The sequence below is a fragment of the Acipenser ruthenus genome, chromosome 17, assembly GCF_902713425.1.
Source record: "Acipenser ruthenus chromosome 17, fAciRut3.2 maternal haplotype, whole genome shotgun sequence".
In the NCBI taxonomy this organism is placed as follows: Eukaryota; Metazoa; Chordata; class Actinopteri; order Acipenseriformes; family Acipenseridae; genus Acipenser; species Acipenser ruthenus.
In genome coordinates, this window is record NC_081205.1 from 3,938,729 (window position 1) to 3,960,082 (window position 21,354).

General features: G+C 38.7%; 2 protein-coding genes across 5 annotated transcripts in view; both read right to left on the minus strand.

Moving 5' to 3' along the window:
- Positions 1–58: 58 nt before the first annotated feature.
- Positions 59–5,598, minus strand: dnah9 (dynein, axonemal, heavy chain 9). Its single transcript, XM_058990473.1, has 15 exons — positions 5,337–5,598; positions 5,022–5,214; positions 4,817–4,916; positions 4,643–4,728; positions 4,389–4,514; positions 4,134–4,286; positions 3,794–3,880; positions 3,103–3,270; positions 2,585–2,701; positions 2,191–2,459; positions 1,618–1,813; positions 868–1,014; positions 489–597; positions 132–235; positions 59–82 (listed from the first exon to the last, which is right to left on the minus strand). Exons 1-15 carry the CDS (start codon positions 5,543–5,545, stop codon positions 59–61), a joined length of 2,088 nt encoding a protein of 695 aa, XP_058846456.1. The 5' UTR covers positions 5,546–5,598.
- A 6,850-nt stretch (positions 5,599–12,448) lies between these two features.
- LOC117422995 (cytohesin-1) overlaps positions 12,449–21,354 on the minus strand; it is a 69,903-nt gene continuing 60,997 nt past the window's right edge. For 3 of the 4 annotated variants that reach the window (XM_034038296.3, XM_034038295.3, XM_034038297.3), the window contains exons 9-13: positions 21,096–21,208; positions 14,447–14,525; positions 13,768–13,839; positions 13,008–13,162; positions 12,449–12,648 (exon numbers count right to left, since the gene is read on the minus strand). In XM_034038296.3, coding sequence (XP_033894187.1) covers positions 12,570–12,648; positions 13,008–13,162; positions 13,768–13,839; positions 14,447–14,525; positions 21,096–21,208 — 498 coding nt within the window. In that variant the 3' untranslated portion in view covers positions 12,449–12,569. The remainder of the gene's footprint in view (positions 12,649–13,007; positions 13,163–13,767; positions 13,840–14,446; positions 14,526–21,095; positions 21,209–21,354) is intronic. The other variant, XM_034038294.3, reaches the window with a different exon arrangement.

Genomic DNA, 21,354 nt, shown 5'->3' on the forward strand with positions numbered 1-21,354 from the left:
AGTATGACATTATAGAAAAACATTTTTTACAATTATGATTTGTCCTACTTTGTCAAATTCAAATGTATACATTCTCCAGTTCCTGAATCATTACCAAATAAAAGGTCTGTTATATTAGTAAGACTACTTGCCTGCATGATTTGACACATGGTTTCTACATTAGACTTAGCCTTTTGAGTCCGGGTCTCAAAATCATACAGTGTATCTCTCATCTCCTGAATGTATTCCCATGCACCTAGCAAACAAATCAAGGGCTGCATAAGTATAAAATAAATATACAAAAATAAAGTACGCAAATAACAAAAATATTCCTCGCCATGGATATAAACCGAAAATTATAGTTGCTTGTACTATTGCAAGGTAAGCATTTTTTTCTGATCTGCAATACCCCAGCCAATTAAAATCCCTTAGTCAAAAGTGTTTTTCTTGAAGATCTTAAGGTGTTGCAAATATACATGCCTAAACAGACCAATTGTAATAAAACTTACCATCAGTGTTCCAGCTCAGTGTACTTTCAGCTTTATTTAATTTTGAATCAATATCCTCAAGTTCACTCTTAATAAGTGGGAACTCAACTGGATGCACTGTTAATCTTATCTGTGGAATAGAAATATGTTATAGTACAATACATTTTTAATGTTCCTTGTGAAGACAACAACACAGCCTTAACAATAAACCTGTACATTCTTCATATCTACTACTCTGTAAAAAATGTTTTCGGGGCAAAGACTTTACAATAAATTGTAAGCGTCTGCAGTACAATGAACAATATTGATTTCCTGTAAATGTGATTTGATTCACTTAAAAGCAGCACAATATATAGTTAGTTAATTTGCTGTATGCTTTAATAAGTTATGAATAACATACCTTATTGTACCAAGATACAATGAGGTCCAGGTTGCCCACAAACTTTCTAAATGTTTCGCTATTAGCAAAAACACCTGCAGCACTCTCCGGGATATCCTCCTGACCTTGAATAGTCAAGTATTTCACTTCCCGTAGAACTGCCACCAACTGCAGCATACAATTAAAAACAATCAACTCCAGTCTTGCACTGAGGTAACAGTGAATACAATTCAAAAAGCTTTAGTATTACCCTAACCGTATGCCTATCTTTAGATTCCTGCAATTATAAATCAGTAGCAGTTACATATTACTGTACATGTCACATTGTTAAACATGATGTTAATTTTTACAAAATTCCACCTCACCATAATTTACTGAAAATAGTTATATTTACACTCATTTTATTTAAATATTTAAACTTACTACTGCATAACCACAATATACACATATACGTCCATTCTATGAATTCAATTTTTCTACAATAATTTTGTAATTCATAATTATGCAGCGTGGTCCATAAGCATGAATACACCCAATTACATACAGTAAAAATGTAAGTACTTTCCACTGCAGCACACATGTAGAACTTTGTGACTGAAGTTGACAAAGGAAACTGCTTAAGGAAACTGCCTGCATTTATTGCAATCATTTTTGTTTACATACTCATGAAACACATTGTACAATTTCAAATGTTGTGTTTTAGTATGCAAGAGGCTGACAATTATTTATTTATATGCCACCCCTGTCAGTTGAGAAACTGAACATACTGACCTGCTTATTAAAGTTAACCCTTATCAAATTAGACTTGGGACCACGCAGGATAAGTGGCTGCTCCAAGTTAAACTGACAATCATCATCCACTTGTGTGGTCCATTTAACGTATACATGTTCACAATACTTGTGCAGCAGGTTAAGCATCTCTTCATATTTTTGGAAAACCAGTTTGGCTTCATCAGTACACATGCACCTAAGAATAATAATGTATTATATTATATTGAAACCATTAAGACTAAACAATTATCATGTTGCATTAAGATACTAAATGGTTTACATTTCTGCTCTTTCAATATTAAATAAGTAACCTACTGTGTCATCTAGTAATAACCACTTTAATCAAATGCATGCCATGTAAAATGACTGGGACTTACAATATTTGGTATAAATTCTTGTTAAAAATGCATGCAAAAGTTTCATCACATTTGGGGGAGCATTTCCCAAAATACACAACACACATATTCCAATATTAACCCCTGTGTTATATAGCCAAGTCCAAAATGAACCATGTTTACAGCTAGTACAATACAGATCAGGAGGTTAATACTGTACAAGCAAAATAATACTTACGGGTGATCAATTGATCTAAAGCTCTTCATTGGTGCCTGAATCCTGTCTCGCAGTTCCTGCGCCCATTTTAGCTGACCTGCTACATGGGGCATGTTTTTACAAATAGGAGGAACACCTCCGCACACGTCTGTTGCAAACAACTGGGCATCAAATACCAGTTTTGCCCTGTCCAACTCAACATTAAACATCTCCACCAAGGCTGTGTATTTACTAGACACTTGTGATCTTAAAATTGGCCGCTCCAGCAGGGTACCAAACATGTCAAAAAGCTAAAAGATAAGGAGTTTTATATGTCACAAACAATATAACAAGATTATGATCGCATCATAATTCGTAAATAAAAGTGACTAGTCCATTACTTCCTTACAATATCCATTAAGAAACGACAGCTTACTTTAACAGCAGATTCAATACAGTGACAATCATCAAACGCCTGGCAAATTATGGTTCCCAGCCTTGTGTCATAATCCTGAACTTGCTTCTGGAACTTGGCATAGCTTTCTTCGAATTCCTGATTGAAAATATTACAGTACTATGAAAAGCCCATTTATTCAAGGTTTGAACTGTTCCAGGGAAATCAGGCACAACACTTATCATCCTCACACACAACGTGATTATTAGGAGTTTTTCTGTGTAGATTATTATTATAGTACAAGGACCAGCATTTGAATAGCATACTTAAATGGCATGTAGCATTAATAGCATGTTTGCTAAAGCTGGTATGAGGTATGCCTTTCCACTGTTGACTCTGAAAATAAATATTGTTATGTCCATCAACCTTGCAGTTACTGCACTTTCCGGATTTCAAATATTACGGGTATCTAAAGGGAGAATAATGACTGCCTAACTCAGACAGTGATTGGCTACATATGAGATTTATAATGACATGATGCAAGTATTCAATAAACTCACTGAGTCTGCAGGATCTAGAGTGTCATATTTACTCTCGGCAAACACTTTCATTTGCTCCAGAAACTCTTCAAAGATGCTAAAGATCATGATTCCCAGAATGTTCCCTTTCACACCTCCTATATCTGTTTTCTCCAACTTCAGCAGTTCTATAGAGACGTGATACAGTTCCTAGAAAGCGCCATTTTAATGTATACATTAACTTCAGTTCAAAACAATTTTCTTCCATACTTTTAAAAGCTACCACTCAGCACAGAAGTTCTAGTAATGCAGAACAATTGTACCTCATTTTATTTTTGCATCAGTGCAAAGTTTGTTGATAACATGTTCTGTCCTCCTGAAAAGTTTTATAATGATCTTCATAGAATGACAATAATGGAAGCTTTTTTTTTCTCCCCCGAATACATGGTTTTGTTAATTATTTATATTTAAATTAGTTTTTCCTACTCAATAATTCACATGCATCAGTAAACTGTATTCAGGTGCACTTAATCCTGTTCATTGCTATCTGTTTACATTTAATCAAACAAGTAAGTAAGTCTTGGATCTGACTCCTTAGCAATTAGAGTACATGTCCATTGAGCATTTATATGATATTTAGTGGGGCTCTTGCACCTATTGAGAACCATTTGTTTTATTTGTATAAAAGTGCAGTTATTTGGTGACATTGTATTTTTCCTATGAAAAACATTACCTCTAAAGTCTGTAACCTGCGTAAAAATCCATCCAGCTTGGTAAAAACTAGGTATGAAGGGAATTCCCAAAAATGTGTCTCTCTTCCCTGTGGAACATAAAAATACAACTGTTAACTTAGCCAACACAACAGTAAGTAACTCCAAGATCTGTAGATAATTTTTGTGAAAAGGCATAAAACTAGTGTCAGAGTGGGTTTCAAAATGGTACGAAAGAGTTGCTGAGATTCCATTGCTCTATGGTCATGATGATATAAAAACAAATCTCACAAAAAGGCAAAATAGTCTAACAAAATGTAAATTACGGGCTATTTTTTCATATAATCATATCTAAACACTTACTTGAAAAAAAATGTCCATATGTGATCGGTTGTAATCATAAGTGTGTCTCAGTTTTTTTATAGTTGTACCCGCTAGTTTTATTCTTCCCAGCATGTCATCTATTTCTCCTTGCAACCCTTTCATTACCTCTTCTGGACTTAAAAAGGCTCGAGTCTGATAAAATAAATAGGGTGTTTAAGTTTGTTTTGTTAAGCTGCCTTTGGTTAGCAATATAAAAAATGATTACATCAAAGATAGACCATGTTTATACTGTACCATTTCGATAAACAGGTTGCAGATCTCCTGTAGAATTACTATAATTCTCTCTGGAGTGTTGTAGTATTTTGAATTAGCCCAAATTAAACCAACTGTGTGCATCAAAACTCCAATAAACTGAGGCAACTAGAACAAGAAAGATCAAAATGATATTTTAACTGAAGCCAGAAGTGTTCACAGATAATTCAGATTTTTGTATATTGATTTACGTTTGAACAAATGCAAATATGAAAAAGTGAATTCTTGTTATTTACCTGTGAATAATCTGTTTGTTCCATCTCGTCTAACACTTTTTGCAAAGGTTTCAGATAAAGGACAATATCCTTTGCCTCTTTGAGTCCTATGCATACAAAATAATATTAAAACGCAGAAATTGTAATCCTAAGAAAAGCCTACGAAAAGTCATGTAAATTGCTGTTATACTTTACCTTCATTAACATCCCTGTAAATATTTTTTAAAGATGGCCAGTAGCTGCTTGCTGCCCTTTCCACAATCTCAGCAATTTTACGCACTTTTGGAGATGACAGCTTAAATTAAAAAAGTTTAAAAAAAAAAAAAAAAAATTATATATTTTTGTATCACTATATTTAATAAAAGATACAAACATATTAGATATTTTATCTACACACTACCTGTTCATTTATACACTCCAGATTTGTCAACCTGGCGTTCCAGAAGTCGAATTCCATTTTAGGGAGCGGGTTTAATCCATCCAAAATTGGCTGTGCAGAATCTTTGCTGAGAACATCTTTCACTTGATGAGTCCAGTCTATTATTACCGTTTCAAAGGCGTGCAGTAACTTGCTGTCTACGGCAGGGGGCAGTCTGCAGAAAAAAACAATTATTAACAGTACTCAAGTCAATACACCAACAAATGTCCCTCAGATATAACTAGAAATATTATATATATCTCCAAACCCGTTAAAACGGGGTGGTGTCCTTTTTACCTTGCTGTTGTGAAACAGTCTGAAGTCTCTAATTGCCCAGTGTTTGCAGGTAAAGGAAGATACGTTCTGCCTTTTATCTGTCCACCAGCCACAAACACTTCGTTTCTCAGCTTGTTTGCATGTCTTGTTAGGTCGTCAGATACAACTTGTGGCCAACCCCTGGTGTTTTCAGCGTTAGTATGCAGTAAATACACCATCTGCAAATTCATTCATTTATTTTATTATTTTTTAAAAGACAGAAATGCAGTTTTTACCGACATGGTTTACCGTCATCACACATTCCCACTCCAATTGGCCGAGTTGGCTCTTACCTCTTCCACAAAAGCAGTCAGCTGTTCCACAGGTGACGCGGAGATGTCTCCGACGAGGACGTTTTTAATGTTATCATTGGTTGTGAACTCATTTGTCCTTTTAACGAAGTACACCGCTTTGCTTTTAACAGAAGGTGGAAACCCCAAATTGGCAGTTAGTTGGGCTGCAGAATTGAGATAAATAACCAGAACCGTAACATCCGGCTTCTCAAAAAAATTATTGACCGTCAGCTTGTTTTCTTCTGTCGTTACAAATTTGACCCATTTGTCTGCTTTTAGTTTCATGGTTTTTAAAGTATAACCCTGTATATAATCCAGTCTTTTGTCTTGTCCTTCCATATTTACCTGGCCTATAAACTAGGCTTGCCTACACAAATATTATTTCTTCTGCGAATTATAAAAATGTAAACTAAATAACGGACAACAGACCGTTCACATTTTTACTGCATTTTGGCTATTCAAACTCACAAATTAAACCAATAATATAAAATATTAAACGGTATTTAACGTTTACACTCTGTATTCATTACTTTACAATAAAAATAAACAAGAATATTAGCCAGATTTGGGCATGGCGCGTTTACAAAGCCATTACAGTTGACGGTTTGAACGCTCGAGGTTTCGAATTGAGGACACTTTAAAACCAGAAGGAATAACGGTTTTATCAGTCGATACCAAGCAGTTTAGAAGGGGTGGGATCCAATTCACTGAATCAAAGGTGATGTGTCCCGATTTAAAAGGTAACAGAAAATACCATTCCTGTGTTGTAAGGACTATTATAAATACACATATGTATATACCGGTACTAGATAATTGGTTTACAACTCCCAAAAATCAAATATTACTGTACACAACCACCCCAAAGTACATATTGGACACCCAAATGCGTAGCGCTCGTGAAGGAAGAGGCTGGTTGACTGAAATATTTTAAAGCGGACCTAATTAACCTAGTTCTGAATATTAACGTACAGATTAAGTTGTTTAATTCATTATACAAATTGAATTGGTAATATGCCACAAAACGAAGAAATTAAATCTGGTGTCACAGAAGAGTTGGGATCATGTGCACTATTTTGACAGTTATAAAATAAAACTATGTAACGTCATCCTAGAACAAGCTTGTCTATGTGTGTGTGTGTGTGTAATATTATATATATATATATATATATATATATATATATATATATATATAGTTTGCACAATATAGTCAGTCTTGTATAAATTCTAAAAACAATCAACCACGTTTTGTATTAAGTCTAACAAAGCTGTAAAAAAAAAAAAATTATTAGCCGACCTTCTGTTTGAAAACCAGACTCAAAATATTATATTATTATTATTAATAATAATAATAATAATAATAATAATAATAATAATAATAATAATAATAATAATAATAATAAAATAAACAATGTTAAGTTTCTGTCCCGGGCCTACCTCACTATGTTTTAATAACAAACTCCAGCTTGTAAACAAAGCTAACAATATATTTGTAATAATTAATGGTCTGCTGCAGCTAACTCAACAGCGGTTTAGTGACCTTTCCCCACTGTGAAAGCGTGTTTCGTAACACCAGTCAGCCAGTGTTTGTGAGTGTGGAGGACATCAATTATGAGAACTCAATGGCAATGTCTTCACAACGATAGTAACTAATGAAATGTGTTTGTTTGCTTGCTTTTTTGTGACGACCTGAGACACATCCTTGTAAGTTTGAAGTCGGTATAAACAAATAACTGTACTAGTAAGTGTTGCACATGGTCCATATCACAATAAACCAGTGAGAGGCTCCCAGGGCTAAATCCAGGCTCGCATGCCAGCATCTAAGTTGTTTTTGTTTTGCCATGCTAAATGAAACGGAATGGCTTGTAAGGGTTCAAGTGTGCCCTTGTTGATTTGTGATAACTGCCGTGTGACCATCACCCGTAAAGACCAAACACTTAATAGTGCTCAATTCAGAAATATTCAAGTAGAAGCGTTTCTTATTGAAATGTGGTTTCTTTCAGTATATCTTAAAAACCTGCCGACTGCTCTTAATGTGGGAGGTCTATTTTTTTTATTTTTCTTTGTTGTTTTGTTTTGTCAGTAGTTTGCGTCTCTTCAGCATCCAGGAAAGCCCTGACAGGAGGAAGCTCTTTTTGATGTGCAATTCCGGGACTGCGGCTCATTTATGCAATGATTTCCCAGCAGCTCGCGTGGAAAGCAGCCAGCATCCGCAGTTTAACCACATCGCTGTGCAACACGACTGCAGCCTGCTGGGGACAGAGCCTGGGAGCTCGCTGCTTTCTTGTGTTCCTTGCACAAACAGAGAACTGAACTTTACTGAACTTTCAGCTTTAAGTGGTGGTGCAATCATGTTTAATTTTTTGTTGCAGAGAAAAATCTAAATAATACCTTAATGCAATTAATAAAAAAAATGTAGCACAATTATTTGGGTTCAATGAGCACATCTTTGTACAGTACAGAGCTAGTTTACTGCAGTATATACTGTACATATTGTGGTGTGCCAGAGGGTCGTATTGTACGAGAACACAATATAGAGACTTTCTAACTGGTCAGTTAGTGAGCCTGGCTCTCGTGTTGTTCGCCTTAAAGAAATAGCGTTCATGCAGTGTGCTAAACTCGTACTATAGTTACATAAATAAACTACTGTACTTGCCTAGATTTCCTCATTTAAAATACCTGTTTCAAATGAATACTGGTACAACAGTGCCGTCTAGTGTCCACAACGCGAACAGCAGGAAAAAAACATCTCAGTTCTCTATATGCAATTGAGAATGGTAAAGTGTTAACACAGTGTTGAGTGACTGCTTATAGCACTGCTGCACAAGCAGTGGGTTTATGCACTAAATAGACTTTTTTGGAACCTGGGTGACTCAACCGAGCAGGCAGTCTCATAAAAACAGACACATGAGGAGGATGGTAATAAAGACTAAACTACTCTCACACCGCCTTCTTTGTTAATATAATTGATACCTGATAAATGTTTTGTTCTGGCGGGATATTAAATTAGTTACCAGGCATCGAATAATCCTGTTTTTCTTTTATAAACATAAAAATAAGCACTGCAAACCAAGACAATGGGTGCAGAGAAAACAACATGCAAGTTCAAATATAGGCCACTAGAGGGAGACAGACCTGCAATTTTTAATAACGTTCCAGGCACAGGCTCTTCACAGTCAGCACTTTCTGTAGATCCTATGGGCTGCTCTTTTGACAGCTTCACAACAGGCAAGACCTCTTGGGAGGACCGGGGGGACACAAGCAGCGACAGGGCAGATAAAATGCAATAAAATCGTATTTGTGTCTGATTGAAACCAGACTGAGAGAACACACAGTGGTTGAAATGTGTCTTGTTTGATACAGAGAGGATTCCATGGTGGAAACCTAAAGCTATACTGCAGTCTGATGTTAGGAAGTGTTGTGTGTGTACCGTTCTAAGCAAATGTGTTTAATCCTGCTTCTAATGGGCTAATAAAGACAAACAGCCAGAAGCTCTGTGGTCCAATAGCTATACATCATGTACAAATCAGTAAAATGCAGTTTTTATTCCAAGACCGTTTACTCAATTGTTTGGTATAAGCTCTAATTTTCTAATGACAATCAGAAAACAGAATGGCTATGGCCGAGATGATCTTTTATCAGTAGTCAAGGATTGAAATGCTGTATTAATCCCCAACACAGGCCGTTTACTAATCCTAGGTTACACAGTAATTCATTAAGCAGAAAATCCTTTGAATTTCACAATGTTATTTGCTTCAGTTTACCTGTACTACACACTCTTGAAGTAAGCATAATATTTTTTTCCAGTTTTGAGAGACAACAAAAAACAAAAAAGCATAATTCATTTGGGCAAGTTTTTCTTTATTTTCTCCAGTTTTTCAGCACTTGATTACATTGTATTGGCAGAAGTCTGAAATCAAATAACGAACAAAAACTGGCACACAGATCTTTTTTTTTTTTTTTTTTTTTTTTTACATACCGCTAACACAAAACAAAAATTGAACAATACAAAATAAACAAAAAAAGAAACTACACATTTAAGTATATACACAACTCTGATAAATAGACTAATACTGTTTAGTCATTAAGGATATATATTTTTTTAATTTGATTTTTCTTTAATAACCAGTGCATTTAAATGTGAAAAAGGAGTAATTAGGTCAAATTTAAAATTAGTTACTTAAATGAAATCAGAATGGCGCCTTATTTTCTTAACATTTGACCCAGTTAGAACACCACTTTAATTTTTTTTTTTTTTTTTTTTTATAAATACAAAAAAAAAAAAAAAATCTCAATTCACTTTTTTTTTCTATTAACAGGAAAGACAATCTTGGTCAACTTCACTACCAAAGTTGAATCTTGTAAAACTGAAATCATACATAATGAGTTGAGTGCGCTCAGCAAGTTATAACCATCTGTTTTAGCTGGACCACAATCAACCTCACTATAGGCTACCCACTGGCGTAGCACAGGGGCGGGAAATTCAAACCGTAAACTGTGTTTCCATTGTCCAAAGAGACTGTACTCGGGCTCGCGGTCAGACCCCAGCTGGTGGAGCACCAATGAGAATCCCACTCATTGAAAGGAATCGTCACAGAGAGATGAGGTTGATGGCAGAGATAGTGTGGATAATTGAGCCCACCCTCTTAAATAATCGCTTAAACAAGTACGTCATGCACCTCATGCTGACTGTAGTCAGTGCATCGTTCAGCTCCTAGTTTAGCACACTGGAAACACAGCTGTGTGCCTTCAGCTCAAGGCAAACCGCTGAAGCCCTCCACTTGTTCACAAACGAAGGAGATTAGTCGCGACATGCCGGTAACAGTAATCGCCAGCAGTGACGTCGTTTTCAAGCTTTGTACACATTTTAAACTTGTGGCACGATCAACGCACTTTGCTAAACAGTGGCACCAAAGACTGGGTTACCAAGAGGCTGTCGAGTGTGCCAATAAACTTTGGTATCCAAATAAGTTTGGAACTTTTTTTTTTTTTACATGACTGCTTTTGAACTTCCTGCTTTTATCGGTTGGTGGCACAAACACTTTTTACCGATTACCAGACATGACTAACATACCGTGTTACAGGATGCATCTGCTGTGTGTAAATGAACGTATTCAAACCACTGAGAAAGCTGTCGCTGTTTTCTCTGGAAAGTCCATTCTACTAAAACAGAACATAAAAGACTAATTGACAATTAATTGACAGGACTAATGTATAAAAAGCATGTGACACCAAAGCTCCTTTCACAATAAAGAAATTCTGCCCTCTGCAGCTCCTCAAACGGTTCTGGTCAAGTGCATATTGGGCACTGTCAACTGACTAACTTAACAGATGACCATCATTTAACACATTTAAATAACTATAAAATAACACATTTTCATGACAAAGAGTGTCATGAAAATCAGAAGCCTGCCTTTTCCTAGCCATGATATTTCATTTAATTTTGTTTAACAGCAATGTAGAAATATCACCATACTGTATCACACCATTAAAGTTTTGGTAAGAGAAATAAATCAGCAGAATAATGCATCGCAGGAGACGTAGTAATCAGGACAGTCGAATGGGCTGCTGATCTCAGAAAAAGGCACACAGACCCCTGGCAGTGGATACTACTATGGGCAGGGACAGCATGGTAGTCTCACAGCACAAAGGTTTGGCTGAGAAAAGCCAAAGGAATCGGCCAGCTAGCTGCAGGAGCCTCAGTCCCCGATTCCTCTATTACTTAACTGCATGGAAAGTATCAGCAGGGACTAAACCCCAACCCGACTCTGTCTCTATATGCAGTCATTGGTTTTTTCTCTCTATTAGTTTTTAGCTCCTTAGCACGGTGTCTCTTTTGCATTTTATCTCATGATTGTTAGCAACTGCTTTATAGCAATCCATGTGATGTTTTTTGAGAACCTGTTTTTTCAGATGGGCGTTCTCAATGAAGAATGTGTCAGGTATTAGAAAGAAACTCTTTCCTCGGGCCAGCAGGTAAAAGCGATACCATTGCTATTGAAAGCTGCAACTATTTTATTTATTTTTTTTTTTTTTTAACAGATATTAGAAAAAAGGTATTGCCCTCATCTTTAAACACATTCCCTCTTTGATGCACAATCCAGGATGAAACTGTCCTTTTGGCGCAGTCTTGATCTGTTCCACATCTCAATGCATCAGTAGGGATTCAGTCTTTGTCTCATTTTATTTTAGTATCGCATGTAATCTTCAGTCTTTGTAGACACAGTTCATTCTCTATTAGGAGAGGGAAGATAAGAGGACTTCCAACATAGTGAAAAAAACAAGAAGAAAACAAAACACAACAAAAATCAAGTTCCTGAGGGCTTTAAAAGAAATTTGGAATCGATTCTTCCAGCCAGCGAGATCAAATCCTTCAGAAAAAAGAACTACAAGGTATGGCCGCTGTAAAAAATAGATGCATGTAGTAAATATTTAAATATATTTATGCAGAACGAAGAAAATCTTAGATTTTTTTTAAATTTATTTGATTTTTTTTTTTTGCAATGGAAGTTACAAAGTTTCAGTTGAGATGCCACATTCAGACCCGCTGAGTTGAAGAGAAACTGTGATGCAAAAACCAATAAAAGATTGAAGACTGAAGAGGGAAGGGGGTGGTGTGTTTCCACTCTCAGAAAGGAAGGAGAGAGAGAGAGAGGAGAGAGAGAGAGAGAGAGAACTTTGAGGCAGATTAGTTAAAGGCAGTCGAAGGCCCGGGATAAAACCTTCACTGTTTCATTCAGCCCAGCGGAAATGCAAAAAGCCAGCTCCCAGAAACCTGTGCTGCAGTTCTGCCCCCCCCCCCCCCCCCCTCCCCCCTCCCCCTTCTTTAACAAGCCAGTCCCTCCAGCTGAGAGGAGGGTCCACACAGCTGGCCAGGCAGCACAATGTAAATTCCCCCTGAAGTGCGGTGATGTGGTGGGGTGAGCTAGTGCCTCTTCAAGGAGGAAACCTTCTTCTTCCTGGCTGCCAGCATCTCATAGAAGGGGTCTCTGCTGATCGCAGCTCTGAAATCAAACCACAAAGACACTCAGAACCAGGCGCTCCCGAGCAAGGGGCTGGATTTCAAATCGGCACAGCACAACAGAAACATATTGCTGCGGTCTAAAGCCGTGCAGCACGCTTACAAAACCCAGTAAACAGACACTTCAGAAGTCTATTATAAATATCTAATAAACATCACCGCACCCTCAAAATGAATTGACCTTTATCACAGACCTCATCCTGCAGTAATGCAAATAAGTAGGTCTATAGAAAACACCCTAGAGGAAAGTCCACGGATGGATTAATATTGAATGGTTGTACTTAAATCTGCCACCATTTGGATCATTGAAATATGAAGCCAGGGGGTCACACAAGTCCTTACTTGATGCACTTGATCCACTCGTCCTTCTCCTCCGTGGCAGCGGCTGAGATGCGGTAGAACGTGTGGTTCCCCTCCACCACGCGGCCGTCCGCCTCCGTCTTGCAGGCTTTGATCACCTGGTCTTTGTTGTCTGGGATGTACAGCTCAAAGCAATTCTGGAACAGATAAGTCGCACACACACGCAGACATCAGCGATGGAGCGGAGGCAGTTATTTCAACATCGCGTTCTGGACTGGGAGCACACATATACAAGAGAGACGAAGAACACGGTCTGGTTGCTTCAGCTGACGTTTATTGCTCTTCTGGCTTAATGCTCCCATTAATGTGCTCTGCTGTAACTAACCATCCTATTATCTCTGCGTAACCCTACATAAATAATTCAGACATGGGATGATAATCAGAAACATTACTTGGAAATAAATACATTTATAACAATGAATGGAAATAAATGAACCTTTCTACTGATCTTCACAGCCATGCTTAGCAAGGTGGATGCCCACTAACATTCATGTTCGTGGACTAGGGTTTGACCAGAGATTAGCCTGGTGTGATAATGTTTTGTCTACAGTCAGAAGAAATGGATCTCTGCTATAGTCATTAAGACCACTGCCAGGTCTATTGACTACATGAGATTCAAACCGCTCCTCTGCTTTATCCCTTGATCAGAGCACTGTGACTGACAGAGAAACCGCTTCATAATTACTATGGTATCGCTGTCATATTCCGTAACCTGCCCAAGCAAAAATAAATAACATCTTACTGGCTTTTTCGAGTCCTCGACTTCTCGAATGCTGAGGTTTTCCAAGGGGATAATTCCTCTGGGTTCTTTGTCCTTCAAGTAAAAATAAATAAAAAATACTGCAGTGAGTTTAGGGTTGATCATGAGGCTGTCTTACAGATTATCCTCTGCTGCAGGTCTGCTGGGGTGATTCATAAGGCACTGCAGAGTGCCACAAAGTCGATACTAATATAGAAACAAGCCATTAAAAGGGTCCTAATATACGACCCTGCAAGCTGAGCGCGTTGACCGTTTTATTATAAGAACCCAGCGATAGAGCATCTAAATCATACAAGCTGTATCACTGCAGAGAGGAGTGAGGATGACCTGGCAGGACAGCTTCCTGGTCATACAGGTTGAGCCATTGCCCATTCTGTGATATCAGACCCCGAAGTCCACACTGTAGTACAACTGCACTTTTTATCAGCACTTGATCAATGGAGTGTGAAAAAAGTCATTGTGTGCTACAGTTGTCACAGAACAGCTTTGTAAATGCAGTGTCATTCAAGGTGGATTAGAAGTCAAAAACACGTTTCAATGTGCCATCAGATAAATGCATTGCTGTGATATACCCAAGTACGGCACACACTATAATCCTGGCTGCAGGGTGCAAGGCAGCATTAGAAATGAAGCAGAGGCTTCTGTGCCAGCCTGTACTCACTGTGGTGTACTCAAAGTAATAAAGGCAGTTGTCTGTGAGAATGAACCACCGTCTCTTCCAAGTCTTTACACGGCCACCTAGAGGAGAGAATCACAAAGTGTCAGCAGAGCCGTTTCCCTGGAAACCAAGCGCAGCAGGGCTCAGCACAGAGCAGCATGGGGAGACAGACAGGCGGATGGACAGACAAACGGATGGATGGATGAAGGCTGCCACACAAAACACACAGGGGCTGGTCTGAAGGTTTGCTTTGGGATTTAAAACGTATCGGAGCTTCTTCCCGTCAGCCCGTTTGTCATGACATCCATCAATCCATCTGCTACACAACCCAAATCGCTGTTAGCTTATTTTTGTTAACAACTCATCCACCGCATGCCATCCCACAAGCAAAAAAAAAAGAAAGACCCAATTATTGTTTTTAATTTCTTTGAGAAGGCCATTCACCAGCAACCCGTTCAGGCACATGACATGAGAAAAAATGAAGTATCACTTGACAAAATGTTTGCAAAACAACAACAATAAAAAAAACACTAACAAAAAACACTTTAGTTTGCGCTCACTAAACTCAGATATCAGCCACTAAATTCATTCAGTGGAAACTCAATGGAACAGCATTCATGATCCCAGAAAATAAGGTACCTTCAGCAGCACAGAAAAAATATGTGCTTTGATAAACGGTTCTTTGAGGACTCACACGGTCAACACTACATTTCCACTATCCAGTGACGATCTGCCGGTCAATTTGTTGAACTTTTATTATTAAATGCTGGGTTTTATTATACACCAATGTGTTTTTTTTATACTGCGAGGCTTCCACATGCTAGTTTCGAGTTAACACCACTTTTTAATCTATTTCCATGTCAAAGTCATTTTTTACAGCTTTGCACAGCATGTGCTGTCTGATCAAACACATATCTGCAAGTTGCTGTTCTTGCATATTAATTTCTGAATGCACGATTGCCTTGGCTGCCTCCCAGGACCCCCCTTTGAAAGAGAGACGTTTCATCTCAAGGGGAGAAGACTTTTAACACACGTCTCTGAAAAACACACACTGCATAGCCCTTGCAGTTGAAGGAAGGAAGTTAATTTACTTTTTTCATTGGTGACCGAAGTTTTGACTCTGTCCCTCACAATTAAAAAGGTCCACAGTTTTGCACTGCTTTCACTGAAAAGGGCTATGGAAAATACTGTGCACTTTAGGGCATGAGGAATACAATGTCATATGCCACAGCAGCTTTTACATTTAAATCATTCAGCAAAACAGAAACTTGTTTATACGCAATTTATACATTTTTGCCAAACTTGTACGGAAATGACATAACATTTAGCATGCATTCTGCTTTCCTCAGTCTGCACAATCATCTCAAAACAAGCCAAATGAGACACATGCCGACTACTAGGCTTAGTCCTGTGTTCAACGGCACTACCTCATATAGATTCCCTGCTAAACTGCCAGGATCGATTCCTTTTGAAATATTTACACATGCCGCCTTCTATTGGGAAACCAAAGCATTGGCCTGCGCCAGACAAACAGAAGGACTCAATACCACGTGTCCCATCAGCAACCAACTCCTGCATTTTACAGCCCCCGTGGAGGTGGTTAAGTGGCTGAGAATTGAAGACTTCCTCCGGTTAAAAACGCTGCCTCACCGGAAAGTTGGGTCCTATCGAGCATGTTCACACTGCACAACCCAAAAGCAGATAAGCCACCCGGAGCAGGGGCTGACTGTCTGCAATCTCCTTGTCTGACGCCCAGCGTTCCTGTCACGAGCCGCAAAGTGACGCTGTTGCTGCGACTGGCTGTGCTAATTTCCTGTCCTAGTTCATGTCATGCTGTACGCAACATGGTTTTGCAGATTTCCTAATCTTGTTGGAAGCTGCTCCACTGCCTTCACACAAACAGGAACACAAAGATGATCTGCAGTGGGAAAGTTTCAAGTCATATTCCCTTAACAATGTCACATGACGACCACTGCTAAATTATCTAGCCCCAATAACTGCATATGGTACAGTGCGAAAACCCTTAAAGTTTTACTATAGGCACTACAAATGCATGTTCTGTAAGAAACTTGCAATCTAGATTTAGAAAAAGGCTCAAATGGTAGTGCGATATCCCCGGTACACTCGCAGAAAGGAATTTTATCCTGACAAGCTTTAAAATGAGTGTAAATTTATAGCAACCTATTTTTTTCACATTTATATATTTTTTTTACCTGCAACAAATACTTTGAAATCCCTCTGAAGTTTAAGGTCTGTTTAATGCTGGATTAATAAAGGTTCAAGAAAGTTGGCTACTTCAGAGAAGAGCGGATTTAAATGAGCAATACTTTTTTTTTTTTTTTTTTTAAATAATGATAAACATCGCAATTAAAATAAAACCTATTTTGTCTATAAATGGGTTCAGAGAAAACAGGAAGCTTTCTGTAGCAGAGATAACAAGACGTATTTCAGCTCCAAATGTGACAAACAGGAAGCACGGACGGGCTCACATTTCAATGATCTATCTAGGCTTGGTGCTAACGCGGCTTCATCCTCAGCACAGATCTGCTGGAATAAGCGATCTACCTCACTTGTGCTATAAAAACACTTATGCAGATGTAGAGATTCGAAAAGTGCTGCGTCAATAATTTAGAGCAGTGTAGCGCTCATACTGTACTGTCGCGTTAGACTCTCTCAGGAGAGCCAGCACATGCCCAGGAACACACATTAATGCAGCTATAAACAAACTTTATTTATTTATTTTTTTAATCCCCGCATGCAGTCAATAATTTTTTTGCATTAAAATATTAACGCTAATGTTGAGTGGCCAAGGGTTAGAAAAGGCAGAGGGAAGATCAGTGGTGCCCAGAATAGCTCTAATCTCTGGGGATTATACAAGTGTGAGATTGCTACAGCTGCTCAGATCCGAGCAGGGAGCATGCGGGCTCCCTCAGGAATTAACTGTAAACTGATGGAGAACCAGGAGCTTTTCTACAATGCAACGATCTTAACAGGCATCGTTAAGAAGCCTCCTGATGACTGCTATGAACTTCAATGACACGGAACGGCTTAAGTCATGACCGTCAGTTGATGAACTAAGTTTTGAAATACCCCCCCCTTTTAGTACACCATTACTTGATACTTTACAGGCTTCAATTAACCTCTGATTAGTGTAATAGTTAGCAACTCAATGTGCTTCTATAAACCACGACAACAAGGCAGCTTGACAGTGCCACTGGCACAGAATTGACAAACACACTTCCCTCGGCTCCCACTGGGTGACAAATAGTTTAAAAAGACAGGATGATCGCGCTCATCTTAAACTGTCACCCCAACTGGAGTGCGTCCATGAACTCTGTGATCAAGCAGTGTTGGAGCTGCTGACCTTCGGTGGATGCTGTGTTGTTTAGATTTGGGTACTGGACGTGTAACTTAAAAATCACACAGCTGCAGGGGCTACTCAGGTCAGAGCAAGACTCTGTGAAGCAGATGTGGACGGCGTGGTGGAGATAGCTCATTGTAAAAACCTCTGGAATGGAATGGCTCAGTGCATTGCCAGAATACAAGTCTTACGTTCAGCCCTATAGAGTCATGATCACCCGCCTAGATGACACAACAAAGTTGCTACTCTGGTTATGGGTGTCAAGCTTGAGGAATGTCAAATACTGTACCCACCCTTCAAACCCGCGCCTTTTACCTGCACTCTATCCAGAAACATCATCTGAAAATTAAAGACATAGACCACCCAACAAGATGATACTATTATTCAGCAGATTGAGCGGAGTCAGGATCGGGATGAAAAGGATTAATGATCATCACGTCAATCTAAATCAAGCAGCAGGGTTACTGGACTGGTGTGGATCACAGGCTGCCCAGGGCATTTCAGGACAAGCAAAAATAATAAATAAATAACTAAATACCTTCACAGAAAAGCTAGACAGAGAATTTCAACAGAACAGATCTGGTTATTTGGTTAGTGATGTGGATGATCACATTTGAACAGTGCATTAACCAATCATCTGTCTGAACTGTAAACTTGTATTTGTTTGGTTAAACAGTGTGCCTCTGTTTTGTTCAAATTCCTCCTGAAACTACTGTTCAGCAAAACAGAACTTCGTCAGATTGAACTTGTAAATTAGTGTAAATATTTGGTCTTGATCTGTTATCTAGTATCTATTTTTATTTGATGTTTTTAAATCGCTGCTGTATTTACACATGTGTGTCAGTGGTTTTAATCAGATAACCAACTGGTAACTGATTAGATGATTCAGGAGAAAAAAAAAAGATCACCAATGAAGAATTGCATTGCAAAACTAAAACATGCAGTCCAATATCCAATGTACCCTGCAAATGTTTCTGTGAGCTGAACCCAGATTCTCCCCACCTGTCCTCAATACTGATCCTGGTGGGATTCAGCTGCTTCTCCTTCTCCAGCACTAGCCCTCCGATTCCCCAACAGTCCAGTACCGTACCCAGTCAAGCTGTCATTTCAGTTCATTTTAGCAATCAATATAGCACAGCTTTAGCCAATTTGGTAGGGCTGCAGTATTCCTTTTCAAGAGACATGTATGTTATTTTTTGACACGGCAAAGCGTGGCTATGGTTTAAAAATAAATAAATAAATAAATAAATAAAAGCGTGCCCAATGAATGTTTAACTGGTACAGAAAACAAAGTCAAACACATGGGCAGATTAGAACAAAATATATTTTTAAAAAAAATGAATGAATTGAGGAAAACAATTGAAAATGTCTATCACTGGCCTCTCCTTTTGTTTGTGGCACTGGTGATGGCAGGACTGGAGTTCGGGGCACAAGGCTTTTCAAAAGGAATAGTGCAGCGTCCTACAGGGACCCACAGAGTCACCATCACAGCAACAGGGAGGACTAATTCTCCACTAGGCACAGGCAACACCGAGCAGCTGGGCGCCCACCCAGAGCTACTACAAGCCCCGAAACAACAGACACAAGCAGCACGTGGATCTACCAGCTTAAAACAAAATTAAACTGGAATTAAAATAATATTCATAATTAAATAAGTAAATAAATAAATAAACAAACGAAAGCATGGCTGACCACCAAAGCACCCAGGAGCAGAGCTATGGGCTAGGGAATAGCGGGTGTACATACCTCCTGAAGGTTGGGGGGGGAAGTAAGAGAACAGCCAAAATCATGGAAACAAACAAACAAACAAATGAGGAAGAAAAGAAAAAAAATTAAATCAAAGAAATCATACTCTGCTTTTTGCTATAAGAACGTGATAAGCAATATTTTACAAAGTAGGCAATGTAGTATTTAAACAAAACAAACAAATCCCACAAAAACACACACACGCTATACAGAATTAGCACTAAGGCTTTCTTTTACTGTGCTTCGCTTCTGTCAATTGCAGCTCTTTCGTCTTGTGGTGTTTGGCTTAGTTGTATACTCTACAGTAGTGCTTTACTGTACTTTAAATATTTAAAAAAAACATTGCCCTACTTTTTAACAAACTGCATATCGCTTCTTATAGACACAGTGGGAGGAAAACCCAGTGGCACAGTGGCTAAATGCTGGCTGGAACCTAGACAGGAATGCCATTATATTCTATGCATGGGCTGGGTGTACTGGATCAGAACGTTGCTGTCAGAGTCCGGACTGGGTCACAATGTATTGTTACATGACATTGGGTGACTGCAGTCGATAATCATCATTTTGGTGTCACCGGATACTTGCTGTGGGGCCATCACTTAACTCATCCAGACCAGACTCAAATACAAGATATAGTTTCTTCAAAATGGCCTCAAACATGGGTGTGGGGAGGGGCAGCGTTATGCAGGTGCATGAACGGAAGACTGGGGTAGTTTTAGCTCTTTGAGGAGCTATTTTCTCAGTATTGGATCTTCTAAACAATGTGAGAAAGATGATGAAACCTACATTATACTGTCTTATTTAAAAAAAAAAAAAAAACACATTAAAAAAGTTGCCTCTTTTAGCCACTGTGTAACTGGAGAAAATCAAAAACAAGTTTTTTCAGACACAAGGGCTTGCGATTGAATGAGATCCCTCGATTTATTTATTTTTTAATCCACACAAGGAAGGGAATCACAGACTCTGCACAGAACTGGGATACAGCTGGATCAACCAGAACACACAGGGCTGGTTCTGAATAATCTAGCCTCACAGTAAAACTAAAAGAAATGTACTTTTTGTTTTACATTGACACTGGAAAACATGAGGATGTCTGCATCTAAATAAAAGAAACATGGGTAGGGAAAGTATGGCAGCTGTTCAGGAGATGGCAGAGCCAAGCTCTGACCACAGGACTGCTCTCCAGATAGGGAATTTCTATCATAGCTGGCACACCCAGCATGATGGACTTCAGTATTAATCTAGACCCATAGAACAGCATTTTAATGTATATAGGGGGGTTCTCGTAGCTCAGGTTTACAAGAAAGCTAGAAGGAACAGGGGACATAAGTAAATCAGCTAAATCCGAACAGATACCAGTACATGATGCATATACATCCAAGGCATTATCATTAGTGATGGTGGCCTTACACTGCTAGGCTGAACTTACTAACAGAACAGTGGCGATATTAAAAGTATACATGATGTCACTTATTTAACAGAAAACATAAAAAGCCCTTGTGTTCTTTTGCATGCATTTCTTTCAGAAGCAAGGCACGTTACTTACCGAGCTTGAGGAGCCAGCCCTCTCGGTCGGGGTTGAAGAAGGTGTGCGTCAGGTCGTTCCCATCATCCTCTGGGATTTTGAAGGGTTCGTTCTTAATGCTGTCGTACAGATTCTGCACAACAACGGAAGGGAGGAGAGACAGAGAGAGAGAGTTAAGACAGAAGCAACATTCAGTTTACAAGAACGGTGACCTAGAGGCAGATTCCCATTCCAGCCATGTATCTCCTATGCACTCCAAGACTCCACAATCACACATGC